The sequence below is a fragment of the Cebidichthys violaceus genome, unplaced genomic scaffold (assembly GCF_023349555.1).
Source record: "Cebidichthys violaceus isolate CVI_PGR_0920_01 unplaced genomic scaffold, fCebVio1.0.p SCAF_71, whole genome shotgun sequence".
NCBI classification, from domain to species: domain Eukaryota; kingdom Metazoa; phylum Chordata; class Actinopteri; order Perciformes; family Stichaeidae; genus Cebidichthys; species Cebidichthys violaceus.
The window spans coordinates 794,050-808,472 of NW_027176939.1; the positions used below are offsets into that span (position 1 = coordinate 794,050).

The following is a 14,423-nucleotide window of genomic DNA, read 5'->3' on the forward strand; positions in this document are numbered from 1 at the left end:
GCCACAATAAAATAAGACAAATACTCGCCAGTGAATATCATACGTCTAGATGTATTATTGTGAAAGCTAAGAACATATAAATATCAATAGAGATGCAACTCAACCTTTAGTATTCACCTTATTCTGAAACATACATATACGTGTTGCTTTATCACCACATCATGTTTGTGTTCCGTGTGAAACAACAGTTGACGTGGAAACAACTGCACACAAACAACAACAACGCCACGGTCTGTAACGGCCTAGTAGAGAAGAAGAGAAATGTGTGTTTGGAGAACATTAAGACGATGATTTATAACTCTGACATTATGCTTTATAATGACTTCATAGACATACAGGAGAAGGGCCTGAGCACACACACACACACACACACAGTGTTATACACAGACACATGTGTATGGTGTAGAGTCAGTAAACACCCAGTGAACTTCAGTCACTGATGATCAGGATTAGCAGGACTTGACTTCATTAAACCAGCAGTGGAAACAGAGCTGCTGCAGGTATGAAAGATTACGTTACATTTGTTGTCATCTTTTAAATTCAGATCACTCGATCTAAACGTCTGCAGCCCTCCTGACTGACAGAACAAATGTATTTATATCTTCAAGGATGGCACAAATATGTGTGCGCACGGGAGGGGGGGGGGGTCTGAAGCATCTGGTGTGAGAAACACAGAGCGCTGAAGACGACCACGACCACGCTGCTGCACCATGAGGAGCTTCAGAGTGTGAATAGAAGGAGGTCTATGGTGTGGTTGTTCTGCAGGAAGCCGAGCAGCTATAAAGCACAGCGGCCATTATTATTACTGTCACGGGTGACTGACTCAAACGCCCTGATGCATGAACATCGACAACAGCTTGTTAGAACAACATCGTTTCTAATGAATCAAGAATAAAGGAGTAGAATATGCAATAATGATCCTCTATCCGGTACACACATGAGTAATGTCATGGCTGTATGTCTGGTTAGCATGCTGCAGGGACTCTGCTGCAGGGACTGATCTGGAGTCACACAGTGAGGACTGGAACAAACATGCAGCCAAACAATGATTAGCCTGGCTTTCAACGGGAGTTTGGTTCAGTTGGTCCAGACCAGGAACAAAAGACTGAACAGTAAACATGTGATATGGACATAAAGCAACGCGTTCATTGGACAGTTTTGACCGTCATGCTGCATTATCAGAGTTCAGGCGTTGTAGTGAAACAGTAACGTACTGCATCGTGCTGCTGAAGACTGTGTATTTCACACAGACCAATTGCTAATCATCATTGCATAGTAAATGGAGAATACAGTCCAGCACATGTCAAATCATGGGTTGTAAAAGACAGCATTGTCCCTCTTAGCACACAATGAGCACGGACTGAGACGTTTAACCACTAAAGATTAACATACCAGCCAGCTGCAGGCCGCTGAGTGACCGGAGCCGACGCTGAACACTGAGCCGGTATGAGGAGCATTGAGGAGCATTGAGGAGCATTGAGGAGCAGTGAAAAGAGATCTGTGAGGAGGATCTCTGTGGTTTGATCTGCCTCATCATGAAGAACGTGAACGTCTGTCAGGAACGAGTACCCACTGCACATTCCTGGGTCATCTGATAATAGTGATCCGGTTTGAATAGACGTCTCTTAACGACGTTCAGCTGGCAGATAATAACACGCTGTCAGCATAACAAGCGCTTCAGCATAGCTGATGAAGAGGCTGCATGATTCTTGGGATTTTGGGTTCCACATGGTTGAATGCATTTATTGTATATATATATATATATATATATATATATATATATATATATATATATATATATATAACCAGTATGGTGTATGTAATAAAGTAGAATGTACGTAGTCTTTTAAACATGAACGTTATGAAGGAGGCCCAAATAAATGTTCATTTCATCTGGATTGTCGACAGCGATAGACAAAAATCTGAAGACCAAAAGAGTCATGAGAGTCCTCAGGTGAACCTCGCTGCTCAACAACAAAGGAAAGACAACTTTGTTCTACTGAAAGCTGAAGTGGCATATGTTGAAATGTAGCCAGTAATTAATGCCACTGAAGACATAAACAAACACTTAATTATGGAGACGTCTGAAGGGGAAACTCAGTGTTCTGCTTGTTCTTTGCCAACACACATACATACACAAACACATCTACTCAAACTCACAGTAACACATCCTGGTTTGGCTCAAGATAAGTACGCGTGTCACTTTATTCATGTTCTAATAAGTGAACGTGGACTTTTGGTTTCACAGAGCGATCTCCAGGTGAAAGTCCTGTTAGTTTGATTCACTCGTCCAGCCGACCTCTTCCACAGGCGGACTTGTGATACGTCAACGCAATCCAGGAGGAAGTATGCTCAACGCCCAGCTGGAGTACAAGTACTACTGCAAAGACCCTGATGATCAGCGCCTGATACAAGGCTGCTCATTTCTAGGAGTCCACCTCCATGTACTTGTGTTGCAATAGCCGGTAGAACAAGTACATGTCTGCATGTACTTCATGAATCAGTGAGGTGCTGCAGTACTTTACTACGGTTTGAAAGCTGGAATAAGAGACAGTGCTCTACCAGCCACTGGTCTCACAGAACTGGTGATGCAGTTCTTATAGACAGAAATATTTTTGACATTTTGGAAATGAGCAACAGAGCGACATGTCAACGCTGCAGCGAAGCCACAATCACACGTAATGAGCATTTGGTCCGGGGGATTAAGTCTTATCCGATTATTAGAATCTGCCGGTAATCACAGAAATGATACACACCTGGACAGACGCATGTAAATAGAGAGAGGGCAAGGTGAGCGCACAGACACGCCATTAATAGAGCTAGTGGAGGTACGGTCATGGGAACACAGCTCTGTTGAACATGATTACAGAGAAACAACAAGCAGTACATTATTTTGATTTTTCATTCATACGCCACACAGCCGGGCAGCTTCCCTGTCGGCAGCTTGGTCTTTAGCAGTAAAAATAGACTGCGCAGGGACGGGGGGGGGGGGGGGGGGGAACCAGATGAATAAATGATTGTGTTTTCTACCCCGAGACAGACGGTAGGTGGGGTTGGGCGTACGATTAAAGTGGAAGGAGAGAGGGAAGGATGGAGAGTGACAGCGAACGAAGGAGGAGGCCTGGGTGGAGAGGAAGGAAGGAGGGCGGAGGAGTGGGATGGGGGAGTTGGAATTGGAGCAAGAGAGGGAGGAAGAGGGAAGTAGAGGGGAGGCAGATCTTAGTACGACTGTGTTTCTGCAATGACCGCCCAGATATGATGAACGGCCTGCAGGTACCACATGCAGCTGAATGCAAACACCTCTACTGTGCACCCTGGGCCTTCTGTGACTCATGGTCTGTTCTGGATTCTTCCAGATCCGGCACATGAGAGAGTGGACGCCGCTGAGGAGTCAGCAGACGCACCTCTGATGACCACAAACAAAGCCTGATGGCGTTACAGCGCTTCATCACACGCCTTGACGTGGAGAATTATGATCATGTGTTCTGTCATCTTATGTCTCAGTTCCAAACATGTCCATTCTTGTCCGGCACAGTCTTTCATTGTTCACGGTGCGAGTACAATCCATCTCTTTCACGTCCCTCTGAAGACTCTTTAAGTCACATTGTGTTCACAGGGTAAGACATGTCTGTCTTATTGTCAATAAATCCCTCGAAAAGACCAAAAACCAACAATCCATGATACGGTCCCTCAGTGTTTTCCTCAGGACGGCCTCAAGCTCATTCTGTTTCTTGTGGAGACATTAATCTTCTGAAATGAGTCCCCACGTATGAAGTTTAATTATTAAAGAGGTAGACGGAGAACAAACAGCTGAGCGCAGTACTTTCTTTTGAGCTAATCTTCCTCACAAAGGAGGAAAGAGTGGATTTCTTGGGGACTATTTCCACCCACGGGTTGAAACACATCGGTAGCGCCGGTGAGTGCGTGGCACCACATACGTATGTGTGGTGCCACGTGGTGACGAACGTCACCCGAATGATGGAATAAGCTATATCAGATATCAGACCTACAGATGGTATTTGTTATAGGGACCAACTCACTGTTACTTTCTAAGAGCAGAATAAATAAAACTCTTGTTCAAACAACCAAGTCATTCGTGTAGCAATTCTTTTCTGAGCTGCATATAAGTGGCCAGTAATGAATTGCACGACATCAGAGTGAGATGAGCTCTGAGTCAATTATAACACAAGAGATGCTTTCTCCTTTGCCAAATAAGCAGCGAATGCCTCTAAAGTAGTGTGGACTTCTCTTTAAAGATATAAAACCCCGTCTTTGTGGAACGTTCTTGGCGTAATGTTCTTGGCGTAATGTGCTTGGCGTAATGTTCTTGGCGTAATGTTCTTGGCGTAATGTTCTTGGCGTAACATCTCAACTCATAGTGGGGTGGAATGGTGTTCAGTCACTGGCATCACCCACGTTCACGTGCGTCGTCGTATGAGAGCAAACATCTGTTATCGTGATGAGGTCTAGTGCTGGATACAACCAGCTGTGAAGTGTGACGGCGGTCCGTTACGTCCACGAGACAAACAAGGACATTATTGTGTCCTTCTCGTCACGTGTCAAACTTTGAACGTGCTCTCTGGCCCGGCTGCTGCTTCCATCTGCAGCTACAAAGTCTCGGCACAGATAGATATCCGTAAGTTGATGGTTTATTTATAACTGTGTACTTTATGTATCTGGGTTGAATCACAGCAATTACAGCTCTACTGCGGAGACACGAGAGGACAAACAAGACGGAGGGAAAGAGAGGCGTGTCTTGGCCAAGTGGTGTCTTGGTTTCTCTATAACTATAACTATAACTATAACTCTATATTCTGTCACTAAGTCGGTCCTTCTTGCTTTCTTCCTCTTTCACTTTCATTACCACACGGCAAGGCTGTGTCCCCCAAGTCCTTCTCAACCTACTTCTTGTTCCTCTTTCTTCGCCTCACTCCCTCCCATTTCCTCCCTCTCCCTGCTCCCCCCCCCCCCCCCCCCACTCCCTCCCTCCCTCTCCACCGCCCCATCTCGTTGCTCAAACATTAAATGCTTGTTGGCAGTGCCACTGATTGATCGTGCAGCAACCTATTAGTCCACAGACCAGCTCCTAAAGCCTGTGAGGACATCTGCAAACTCTCCTCGGCGGTGTGCCGTCTGTCCCCCCCGCTCTGGATATGGAACAGCTTTTCCTGTGGGCCTCTTAGCAAGCACAACACAAATGCATTACATCAACACAATTCTGAAAAGCCCACTTTATACCTGATAATCAAACAGCATCTATTCAGCTACTTCCAGGCTTTGGGTTGGCATTTCTAACAAGGCTTTGTATAGTTCAGCACAGAGGTGGTATGGAGGACTATCTCCACACTGCTGAGGAAAGGAAAGGAAAGGTCTCCACATATCATCATTCTGGTATAGAGGGGGAAACACTCTGGCTTCTTTGTATTTTTTCCTTAAACCAATCACAGTTGTCTTGGGCGGGGCTAAGCAGAGGAGCCTTGCTGAAGGGTCGACCCAGTCTCAGCACACCTGGCTTTCAACTGAAAATCACGCAAGTCGTGAGTTTTCTGGAGTGGAAAGTGACACTGTTTTATGTATTTCTGCGTTCCACTGAAGTGCGCTAAATTAGATCTGTGATTTGAACCGTTTGTATTTCACATCCTGTCCACCAAACGTCCTGTTTTCTGATTGGTGTAGTATCTGTAGAGTCTGTAGTATTTAGTCAACAGTTGAACAAGAGTTCTCTCCACATGCAAAGTGTAGTAATCCGTCAACATTACCGATGCTTCACACTAGTTAATAATTAACAACTCAACTCACAGCAACACACTGTTTAGGGTTGGTTAAAGGTCTCCTGTAGAGCTTCTGACCACCAGTAGCGCTGTGGAGCAATGGTTTTATGATTATTAATTTTACGTGCATTAGCAGGCGGGTGACTTGCTACACATCCTGATACACTTTCTCCAGTGACCGACAGGTGGTAGCAGCACAAATGTAGTATGATAAAAAGCCAGATCTCAATGAACTGCCTTAAATATTTGGGAGTAACGTTTGTTGTCTCAGAGCCGTATTCTAATCAAACAAATGGAAACAAGCATACGTGGGAGGATGGTAGTGTCTCTTTGTTGTTTTTAGTACAGAACCAACAGAAACTGTTGGTTCTGGTCCGTGTTGGTTCTGGTCCATGTCCGTGTGTGCTCACGTGACCGATGAATACGTGAAGGAAATGCGACGTGGTCTTCGTACCGACGTGATGCTTCCTGAAGCGTGGCCTCAGCTCTCTCTCTGAGCCGGGTAGGTTGAAGCCTCGCAGACCTGTGCCACGTTCAAAGGTGAGCGGCTGCAGCCGAGGGAGCACAAAAGACAGCTCCTCAAGGAAAGGTTGCGAGCTAAAGCGCAGCAGCCGGTTAGGATCGAGACATTCGAGTGGAGCAGAAAGGGATCGGCCTTGAACCCTCATCCCTTCTAAATGTTAAAGTACTGCTAAAGGTCACGGAAGAGCGGAGACAGAGAAAAAGGAATATAGAGAAGAAGGAGGGGAAAGAGAAAAACAAAACCATGTACAAGACCCTGGACGGCCTTTGAGGATCAAACCATCCTTTGGCTTTGCCCGCATAGAGTAGAGTGGATCTAGTTCTACATATAGAAACAATAAAGGGGGCAAAGAGGGAGGGATGTGGTGAGACAGCACACACAGAGGAGGTAAGGAAAGAGGGTAAGGAAACATGCGGATGGGAGAAAGAAACTAGGGCACAGGCGGGAGGAAACGGCACACTGCCGTTCTTTAAAGTTGAGCCATCACAACCACTAAATCCCCGACGCCGCCTGCCAGGACTCATCCTGCCTCGTCCCCTCCGGTACCGAGCTTCACTCCACACCTCCGTCTCCATCTGTCTCTCCGCTATGCTCCCTTTCTATAAGCTGTCTCCTCTTCAGCGCCCCAGTCTCTCGGTTGTCTTTCTTTTTCACCCGTCTCCATGTTGTGTGCGGAAGACGGAAGCGCCACATTCATTTATTCATTTCCTGACACAGTGCAGTGGACCCGTCCTCTAGAGGCTGCAGTCATGACAGGCGGAGGGGGAGCCTGTCTACACTTGCACCCCCGAGTCCCTCCCTTCTTCTTCCCTTTTGGTCTCCCAGCAGCCTCTCTAGTCTCCCTAGTCTCCCTAGTCTCCCAGCAGCCTCCCTAGTCTCCCTAGTCTCCCTAGTCTCCCAGCAGCCTCTCTAGTCTCCCTAGTCTCCCTAGTCTCCCTCGCTTTCAGTGGTTCACATTTTTGTGGGTCATCGTCCGCTCAAGTGTTCGGACTCTACACACTGACACGTTTTAAACTTTTAAGTTGATATGGAGAACCATCAGAGGAACATTATCATTTATTTGGAGCCATTTTTGGGGCCACCAGACAAACATGAATCTAATGTTCTCTGTTTTTAGCTCAGTTTTGTGTCTCCGCTAACGTCTCTTTAGCTTCTAAACTCTCCACTATGTTTGCCAGTTGCTAACTTTATCCGTTTGGCAAGTAGCACATTGTTTTTAAGAGCGTCAGCAGCCAAAGAGAGAGACTATAAGAGCCATGACAGTGACACACTTAAAGGGGACATTTGATGCTCATTTTCATGTGAAGAACTTGTATTCTGGGATTGTACTCCAACATGTTTACATGCTTTAATGATCAAAAAGCACGTTATTTTTCTCATACCGTCTGTCTGAATACGCCTGGATTCACCCTCTGTCTCTTTAAGACTCCTACTGAAAGAATCCAACCTGCCTTGATTGGCCTGTGAGAGAAACACGGCCCTCCTTTGTAAAGGTAGTATTCAAGCTGTGGGCGGAGATTCTCAGACAGAGATACATTTCTTTCAGTCATATTGAACAGGGTGTTGTTTTAGACGTTGAGTGTGAATCCATGCAGCTGCATCACTTAAGTGTGTGCTTCGTCAGCACATCGAGGATCAGTCTGGAGAGATTGGGACACATCGTGACTTGAAACTGATGCTCAGCCAGCATGACGAAGCAACGCCACGCATTGCACTCAACGAAGCACAACGTAGACATGCTCTACATCATAAGACAATGCCATGCGTGAAACTGTTGCCACATCGTTTCACAACATGGGAGGAGTCACCGGGGCACAGTTCACCACAGGTCAGCAGTGAGACGCATCAGAATGCACACATGAAACACTTCGTTCTGCTCTCTCCTCTTACACCATTAAATGAACAATTCCAATGTGTTTCCATGGCCTCGGAAGGTTCAATCGATATCTGTGAAAACGAGCTCCTCTCTCTCACGGCCAGAAGAGAGAGAATCAAACTTGTGATGTCATCAGGTAGAAAGTGTTCGGCTGCTCCAAAGACAAAGACAGGAGACAGGAGACGGACTTCCTGCTGTAGTTTTTTATATACCTTCGTTCTTCTGTCGTGTTCTCAGTTCATCCAGTGTCATCGCCAACACCTTTCCCAATAAAGCGTCTATGAAGCAGCTCCAGAATTCATTGATGACATCACATGAGTTTTAGATTGTAGTTTTGTGATTTGGTGGAGAGTTGTTCATGTCTTAGACCTCAGAAATAACATGTAGTTCCCCTTTAATACTGAACAATTGGACATTTGTATATTCCCATATCTTCGCCCGCTTTCTGTGACTCCTCACAACCATGAGATTATCTCGTTTGATAAATGTTCCTTCATGAATCAGTAGAGCCTGTAGAGTAGCAGGCCATTTGTCAGGATGGAAGTATGAAGATGTTAGGAATGATCCCTCACCTGTTAGAGTGAGAATGGTTGATAAACCTGGTGTTGGATCATTAGTCAATAATTAAGGAGGTGGGAGAGCTGGCTGTGACTGAAGGGACCGGCCTGAGGCAGCATGTTGAGAGCTTTAGTGTTAGTCTGCAGTTTGTTCTCGTAAATGTGATTAAAGCTTCTACCTCACACACTAAACAGTTTCACCGCATCTCTTGTTGTTTTCTGCCACTTTTAGGACACAGAAACGTCTCTTTCACTTGTGTTAAGTGTTACATGTTGCTAAAATGGTTTTGAGTTGCTCAATCAAACACTACGGTTGAACCATCAGTGCTTCCTTGAACAGTAAGAGACCAGAGACCAGTCGCTGTGTTCATTTGTCTAAATGTCTCAACTGATTCACTCATTTGCTTTTTGGACAGTTGACCACCATCATGATTTCCATGTAAGCTTAACGTTTATATTTCATTTAAATGTAAAGTTAGTTTGGGAGAATCAAAAGTAGTTTTTCTGACCTTTGACTTCAAATTCATAAAGAACTATAGTTATGGTTGTTTTTTTTTCTTTGTAAGACAATGTGACTCAGACCACAAGCAACCTCACATCGTAGGACGGAGGTTTGTAAAACTACGTTTGCACCATTAATAGATGTTCAGATGAACGTCTCCCCTCAGTCAACAGGGAAGTGTTACCACACACACACTGATTACAAGTCACTCTACAGCACTTCCGCCCAAGTTGCAATGCCTATAAAAGAGTATTTTAAATGCTTACTGAAGGCCGCCACCGCCAGTATGAGCGTGACCACGATGGAGAACCAGGAGACCCAGAGAACCTTCTTCCTGTAGCTCTGGGCCTCGTGGGGCTTCAGGCGCATGCTGCTCTCCAGGAGACCTGCAGTGAGACAAACACACTCCGTTACAAAGACAGTTCTTCCTTCTTTGTGTCATGCAGTGTTGTATTGTGTGATAAAGTGTTTAACACAGATGACCTCATCTAGAGCCAGTGTTCTGAGGTTTTGAGGACCCTCATCATACTGCTTATTACATGTCACGGGAGCCAAGAGAGCCACGTCACACCGGTACCAGTCCACCAGGCTGGGCTCAGAGCATGTGGACTGAATAAAGCCGTCCATCACACTACTTTCTCTCACTGAGCTTCAGCACACATACAGAGCTATTGCAGTAAGAGAGCTATTATTACTTTATTATATTACTTTCACATGTTTCCACAAAGTAGACCTTCGCCTCTTCACTCCCTCCTTTAAAAATATGAATATTGGATATTGCAGAATCTCTGTTCTCCAATGTGACATAAACTGGGTTATTTTAGTTGTAAATATAAATATCCTCACTTCATCTGAAAGGAAACCCTTTAAGAGTTAAAGGAGAACAATGGTAGAGATAAATGCAGCAGAGGCCGACGTATCCTGACTTTTAGATCCTAGTATTGGTCAAGCTCCAGAAGTGCTAGATCCTACGTTTCCCATGATGCAATCAACGATACATTTATTACATGTCTGGCTCTTCCTGTCTACATAGCCTGCACAACAAACTGGATGTTGTCAGATGTGGTTCTCTGAAAGGAGTCACAAGCTTAGCTGAGTTTACAGATTTAACAGTAAATTGTGAAATTAATTTTTCACAGACTCGACAAAGCTCCTCCAGAGCCACAGAAGACTTTGAACAACTGTTCTGGGTATCGCTCCCTGTGACTGGAGAACTGACCTTTATGCGTAAAAGTTACTGTAAATGACTTTAAACTGGTTATGAAACAGTCTCAATGTAACACTGAGCCATCTATATGACCTACATGAGTAATGGAGACCATCAGCGAGCTATTTCTATCTAGTTATTCTTGATGCTTGTTGTTGGGTCAGTTCTCTGCGAAATAAGACGAACCGACATACATACAAAGGCTCCTTAAATCCCGCTGGGACCCAACACCGACACCACCAAGGTGGAGGGAAGGGAGGCACGGGAGAACCACAACCAGGACTGCATGGAGCAAAATGGAAGACCCTGCTGCAGAAACATTTGAGGTTTTCTAAAGGTCATTTTTAAAAAAGGTCATTTTGTCCACAGGGACCAAAATCCACTCAAAAGTTCCTCATAGTAGCTCCAAGTTTGAAAAATCAACGCTTCAACCAAGTTAAATGAGATGCTTTCACAGCATCATCATGCTTGTAGAGAAGCTTGTTGCTGGAGCAATACCTGTTAATACCGTAGTATAAGTACAAGTACACTTGGTACCCCGACCATTCGTGCCGTCAAAACTACAATCTTATATAAAGGGACCAGTTCTCCAGACATGCAGGCCTGTTGTTAACTGTTCCTCTAGTGTGGGTGTAGACAGAGCCAGAGGGTCCAGAGGGACTTGGACTTGGACTTGGACTTGGGACTGACTTCACACCAGCGTACGCTGCCAACTGCTTTAGATGGACAGCCAGACGCAATGTACTAGTCCTCAACTGACTTCAGTTTAGTCGAGGCAACTTCTACCTGACACTGTTATAAGACAGTGAAACGCTATGTGTGATGTATTGTACATGTGGTGTGCACTGTGTGTGTGTGTGTGTGTGTGTGTGTGTGTGTGTGTGTGTGTGTGTGTGTGTCTGTGTGTGTCTGTGTGTGTGAGGGAGTGTGAGAGTCACACGGAGCAACATTTAGAGCCACAATTACACACTTTCAATCATGAGATCATTCCTGGTCATTGTTCAGGCTGATGTGAGGGTGAGTTCAGTTGATGGAGTCCGTTGGCTGTGAAAGGGTTACTGATGGTAAACCTCATGCCTTATGACAGCATGACTGGACACGCTCTGATAACAACATCAGTGAGTGTGCTTCTATGGACGTTAGCATTGTTTTCAGCCCAGATACGGTCAGATCACAAGTGAAGGGGAATATTCCAACACACACTCATCAAGGGTTGTTATGAACAATAATCATCACAGATACACAAACTCAGCTCATCAAACGGCACGATAGAAGCTATACTGTCCAAGATAAACGCTCACATTGACATCCATTTATTCAAAACACATTTAAGCTACCAGCATGTGTGTGTGTGTGTGTGTGTGTGTGTGTGTGTGTGTGTGTGTGTGTGTGTGTGTGTGTGTGTGTGTGTATGTGTGTGTGTGTGTGTGTGTGTGTAGCAGAGGGGGGAAGTCAGACAGCTTGTATTACTTTGCTCACATGATCCTTGGCTGGGGGATCAGACAGAAGGCATGTGCTCAATACGTCCTCATTCATCGCTCTGTGACACACACGTGTGTGTGTGTGTGTGTGTGTGTGTGTGTGTGTGTGTGTGTGTGTGTGTGTGTGTGTGTGTCTCAACACTTGTTAGCGACGCCTTTCTTTTCTAAAAATAATTAACACCAGGACACGTGATTGAATATGTTTTGTAGGATCCGTGTGAACAGGAAGAGATCAGTTTCACTCTGTTGTATCTGAGCCTGTGCTCCATCCTGCTACCTGTCAGGTGTCTCCATGCATAGGAACCAGAGAGATGTATCAGAGGCTTCCTAACAGCAACGGCAGAGAGCGTTATGTAAATAGGAGAGAGACGAGGAAAGCGGGGGAGGCTGTGAATGTGTCGCATCTATTTAAGTCGCTTGACTTTGAAAGTAAAGTTTCCTCCTCGACGCTCAGATAACCTTTAATATCATTATATTATTATTATATTTAATATGTGATCGACCCTCATCCTCAGGCCACGTAGTGACCTTTATTTACATCACCTGTCACATCTGGGGTGGCCAAAGGGGGCGATATGATTCTCTTTAAACCAGATTATGGCTTGAGCATCTTTATAATACATTACATATCCTAGTTTAAACACTAGATGTCGACTAAATGCAGTGAAATGATCTCTGTCTTAATCTAAATATATACAGTACATATGTATGTATATAAATATATATATATATATATATATATATGTATATATATTTATATATATTTATATATATATATATATATATTTACCAGTTCCGCCTGTTCCGTCACATCTTAACATTATTACAGATTTGCATCGTAGTCTTCAAAGCGGGCGCTTCATGAAGAGAAACACTTCTTGACCGTTCATACGGTTCGATCTCGTGCACATTTTGAGTAGTGGGCTGAGGCATGCTGCTGATTGGAGGACAGCAGCATCCAGAGAGGTCAGTAGAGGGCAGTATGGATGTGCTCATAGAACTAGGGTTACAATATGTAACCTTGGGTTCCAGACTTTGTGAAAGTGCAACTGTACATCACTCCTGAGTGATGTGACAGCTGAGCAGCGTCTGAACGCAATGTTAGGATTGAGAACATCCAGACACACAGAGTTCACTGCATGTTTTAGAAATACTGACGGTTGATTCCAGCCGTTAAAACATCAGCTGTCACAACTCTAAATACAATAACCATTTACATGCGCTATGAATTGCTCAAGACGCGCTCATTTACTGTAGTGTCATTATGCTACCGATAGATCAGTTTAATGAACGTGTCAATGATCCACTGAGGTGAGATCCAGTTAACATGCAGGATGTTACTCTGCTTCTACCGACTACAGAGCAGGACTGGTGCATGCTGGCCCTCTTATTATCCACTGAGGAATGTTTCACAGCTTCTATGGATATTAAACGATGAATGGGATTAAATTGGTGGTCAGTAACACACAGGCACACTCATATGTGCTTAAGGGTTGGCACGCACGTGACTGGTACCAGAACCTATGAGCAGAGCCGGTCTGTGAGCCTTGTTTAAAGGAACAACTGAATCCCCAGAGGCAACGCAACATGTGCAACTGGAATGAATGAATAAATGACTTCAATGTAAAGACATTAAGCTTTGAATTCAACTTTCGCTTCACGCTGATCTGAATTCTGCTGATGTAGGACTATCATCCATTATTCAAATCAAACTATAAATAGGCTACCTGGCATAGATAAAAATACCCTCCCATCTGGGTCCCGGATAACACACGCACACACACACACACACACACACACACACGCACCCATAACTTAAAAACAACCAGGTCCAAACATCGCAGAGGAGATGAAGTTACCTTCTCCCTCCACGCTGTCTGTGATCTTCATCTCGTGGCCCGTGGTGAAGGTCTCGGGCTGGCTGGGGGACTTGGCTTGCTGGTGGTGGTTGTTGGTGAAGCCATCTGGGGCGCACTGGCCGTTCCGCGCCGTCGCCGGGCAGGGATCCACAATAGTCGGGTCCGGGACAGGGTAGACCTCCTGGCTGGCCGGGTCTGTCATTGTTCTTCTGTGGCTGTTGTTTGTTCAGGCTCAAAAGAGAACGATGATGATGATGATGATGATGATGATGATGATGATGATGATGATGATGATGACTGAAGAAAAGAAAACAAAGATTCACGCCGGCTCGCTAAGTGCACCAGCCATCCAGCGCGCGTGCGATATGCCTCCGGCGTCGACTCAGAGGGGCAGAATGGGGCAGAATGGGGCAGATTGGGGTGAGATAAGATGGGAGATAACGGATTGATCTCCCCAGCATCAGCCGCGAGACAACTCCCTGTGTGAAGAGAACACTGGCAGCAGCAGCTCCGCAGCCTCACCGTCAGCAGCCCGTCTGGACCCACTTACGCTCACTTTAGGGTTAGATGCGGCGATGCGATAAATCGCTGAGATCCGCTGACAATCTGCAGGCGGTGCCAGCAAGTTTTTTTTTTTTATTATTTTC

General features: G+C 45.2%; 1 protein-coding gene across 1 annotated transcript in view; it reads right to left on the bottom strand.

The window, feature by feature from the left end:
* LOC137891875 (transmembrane protein 163a-like) overlaps positions 1–14,378 on the bottom strand; it is a 66,232-nt gene extending 51,854 nt beyond the window's left edge. Inside the window, exons 1-2 of the mRNA XM_068736681.1 lie at positions 13,777–14,378; positions 9,496–9,615 (exon numbers count right to left, since the gene is read on the bottom strand). Of these exons, the coding sequence (XP_068592782.1) occupies positions 9,496–9,615; positions 13,777–13,978 (322 nt within the window). The 5' untranslated portion in view covers positions 13,979–14,378. The remainder of the gene's footprint in view (positions 1–9,495; positions 9,616–13,776) is intronic.
* Between the last annotated feature and the right edge of the window lie 45 nt (positions 14,379–14,423).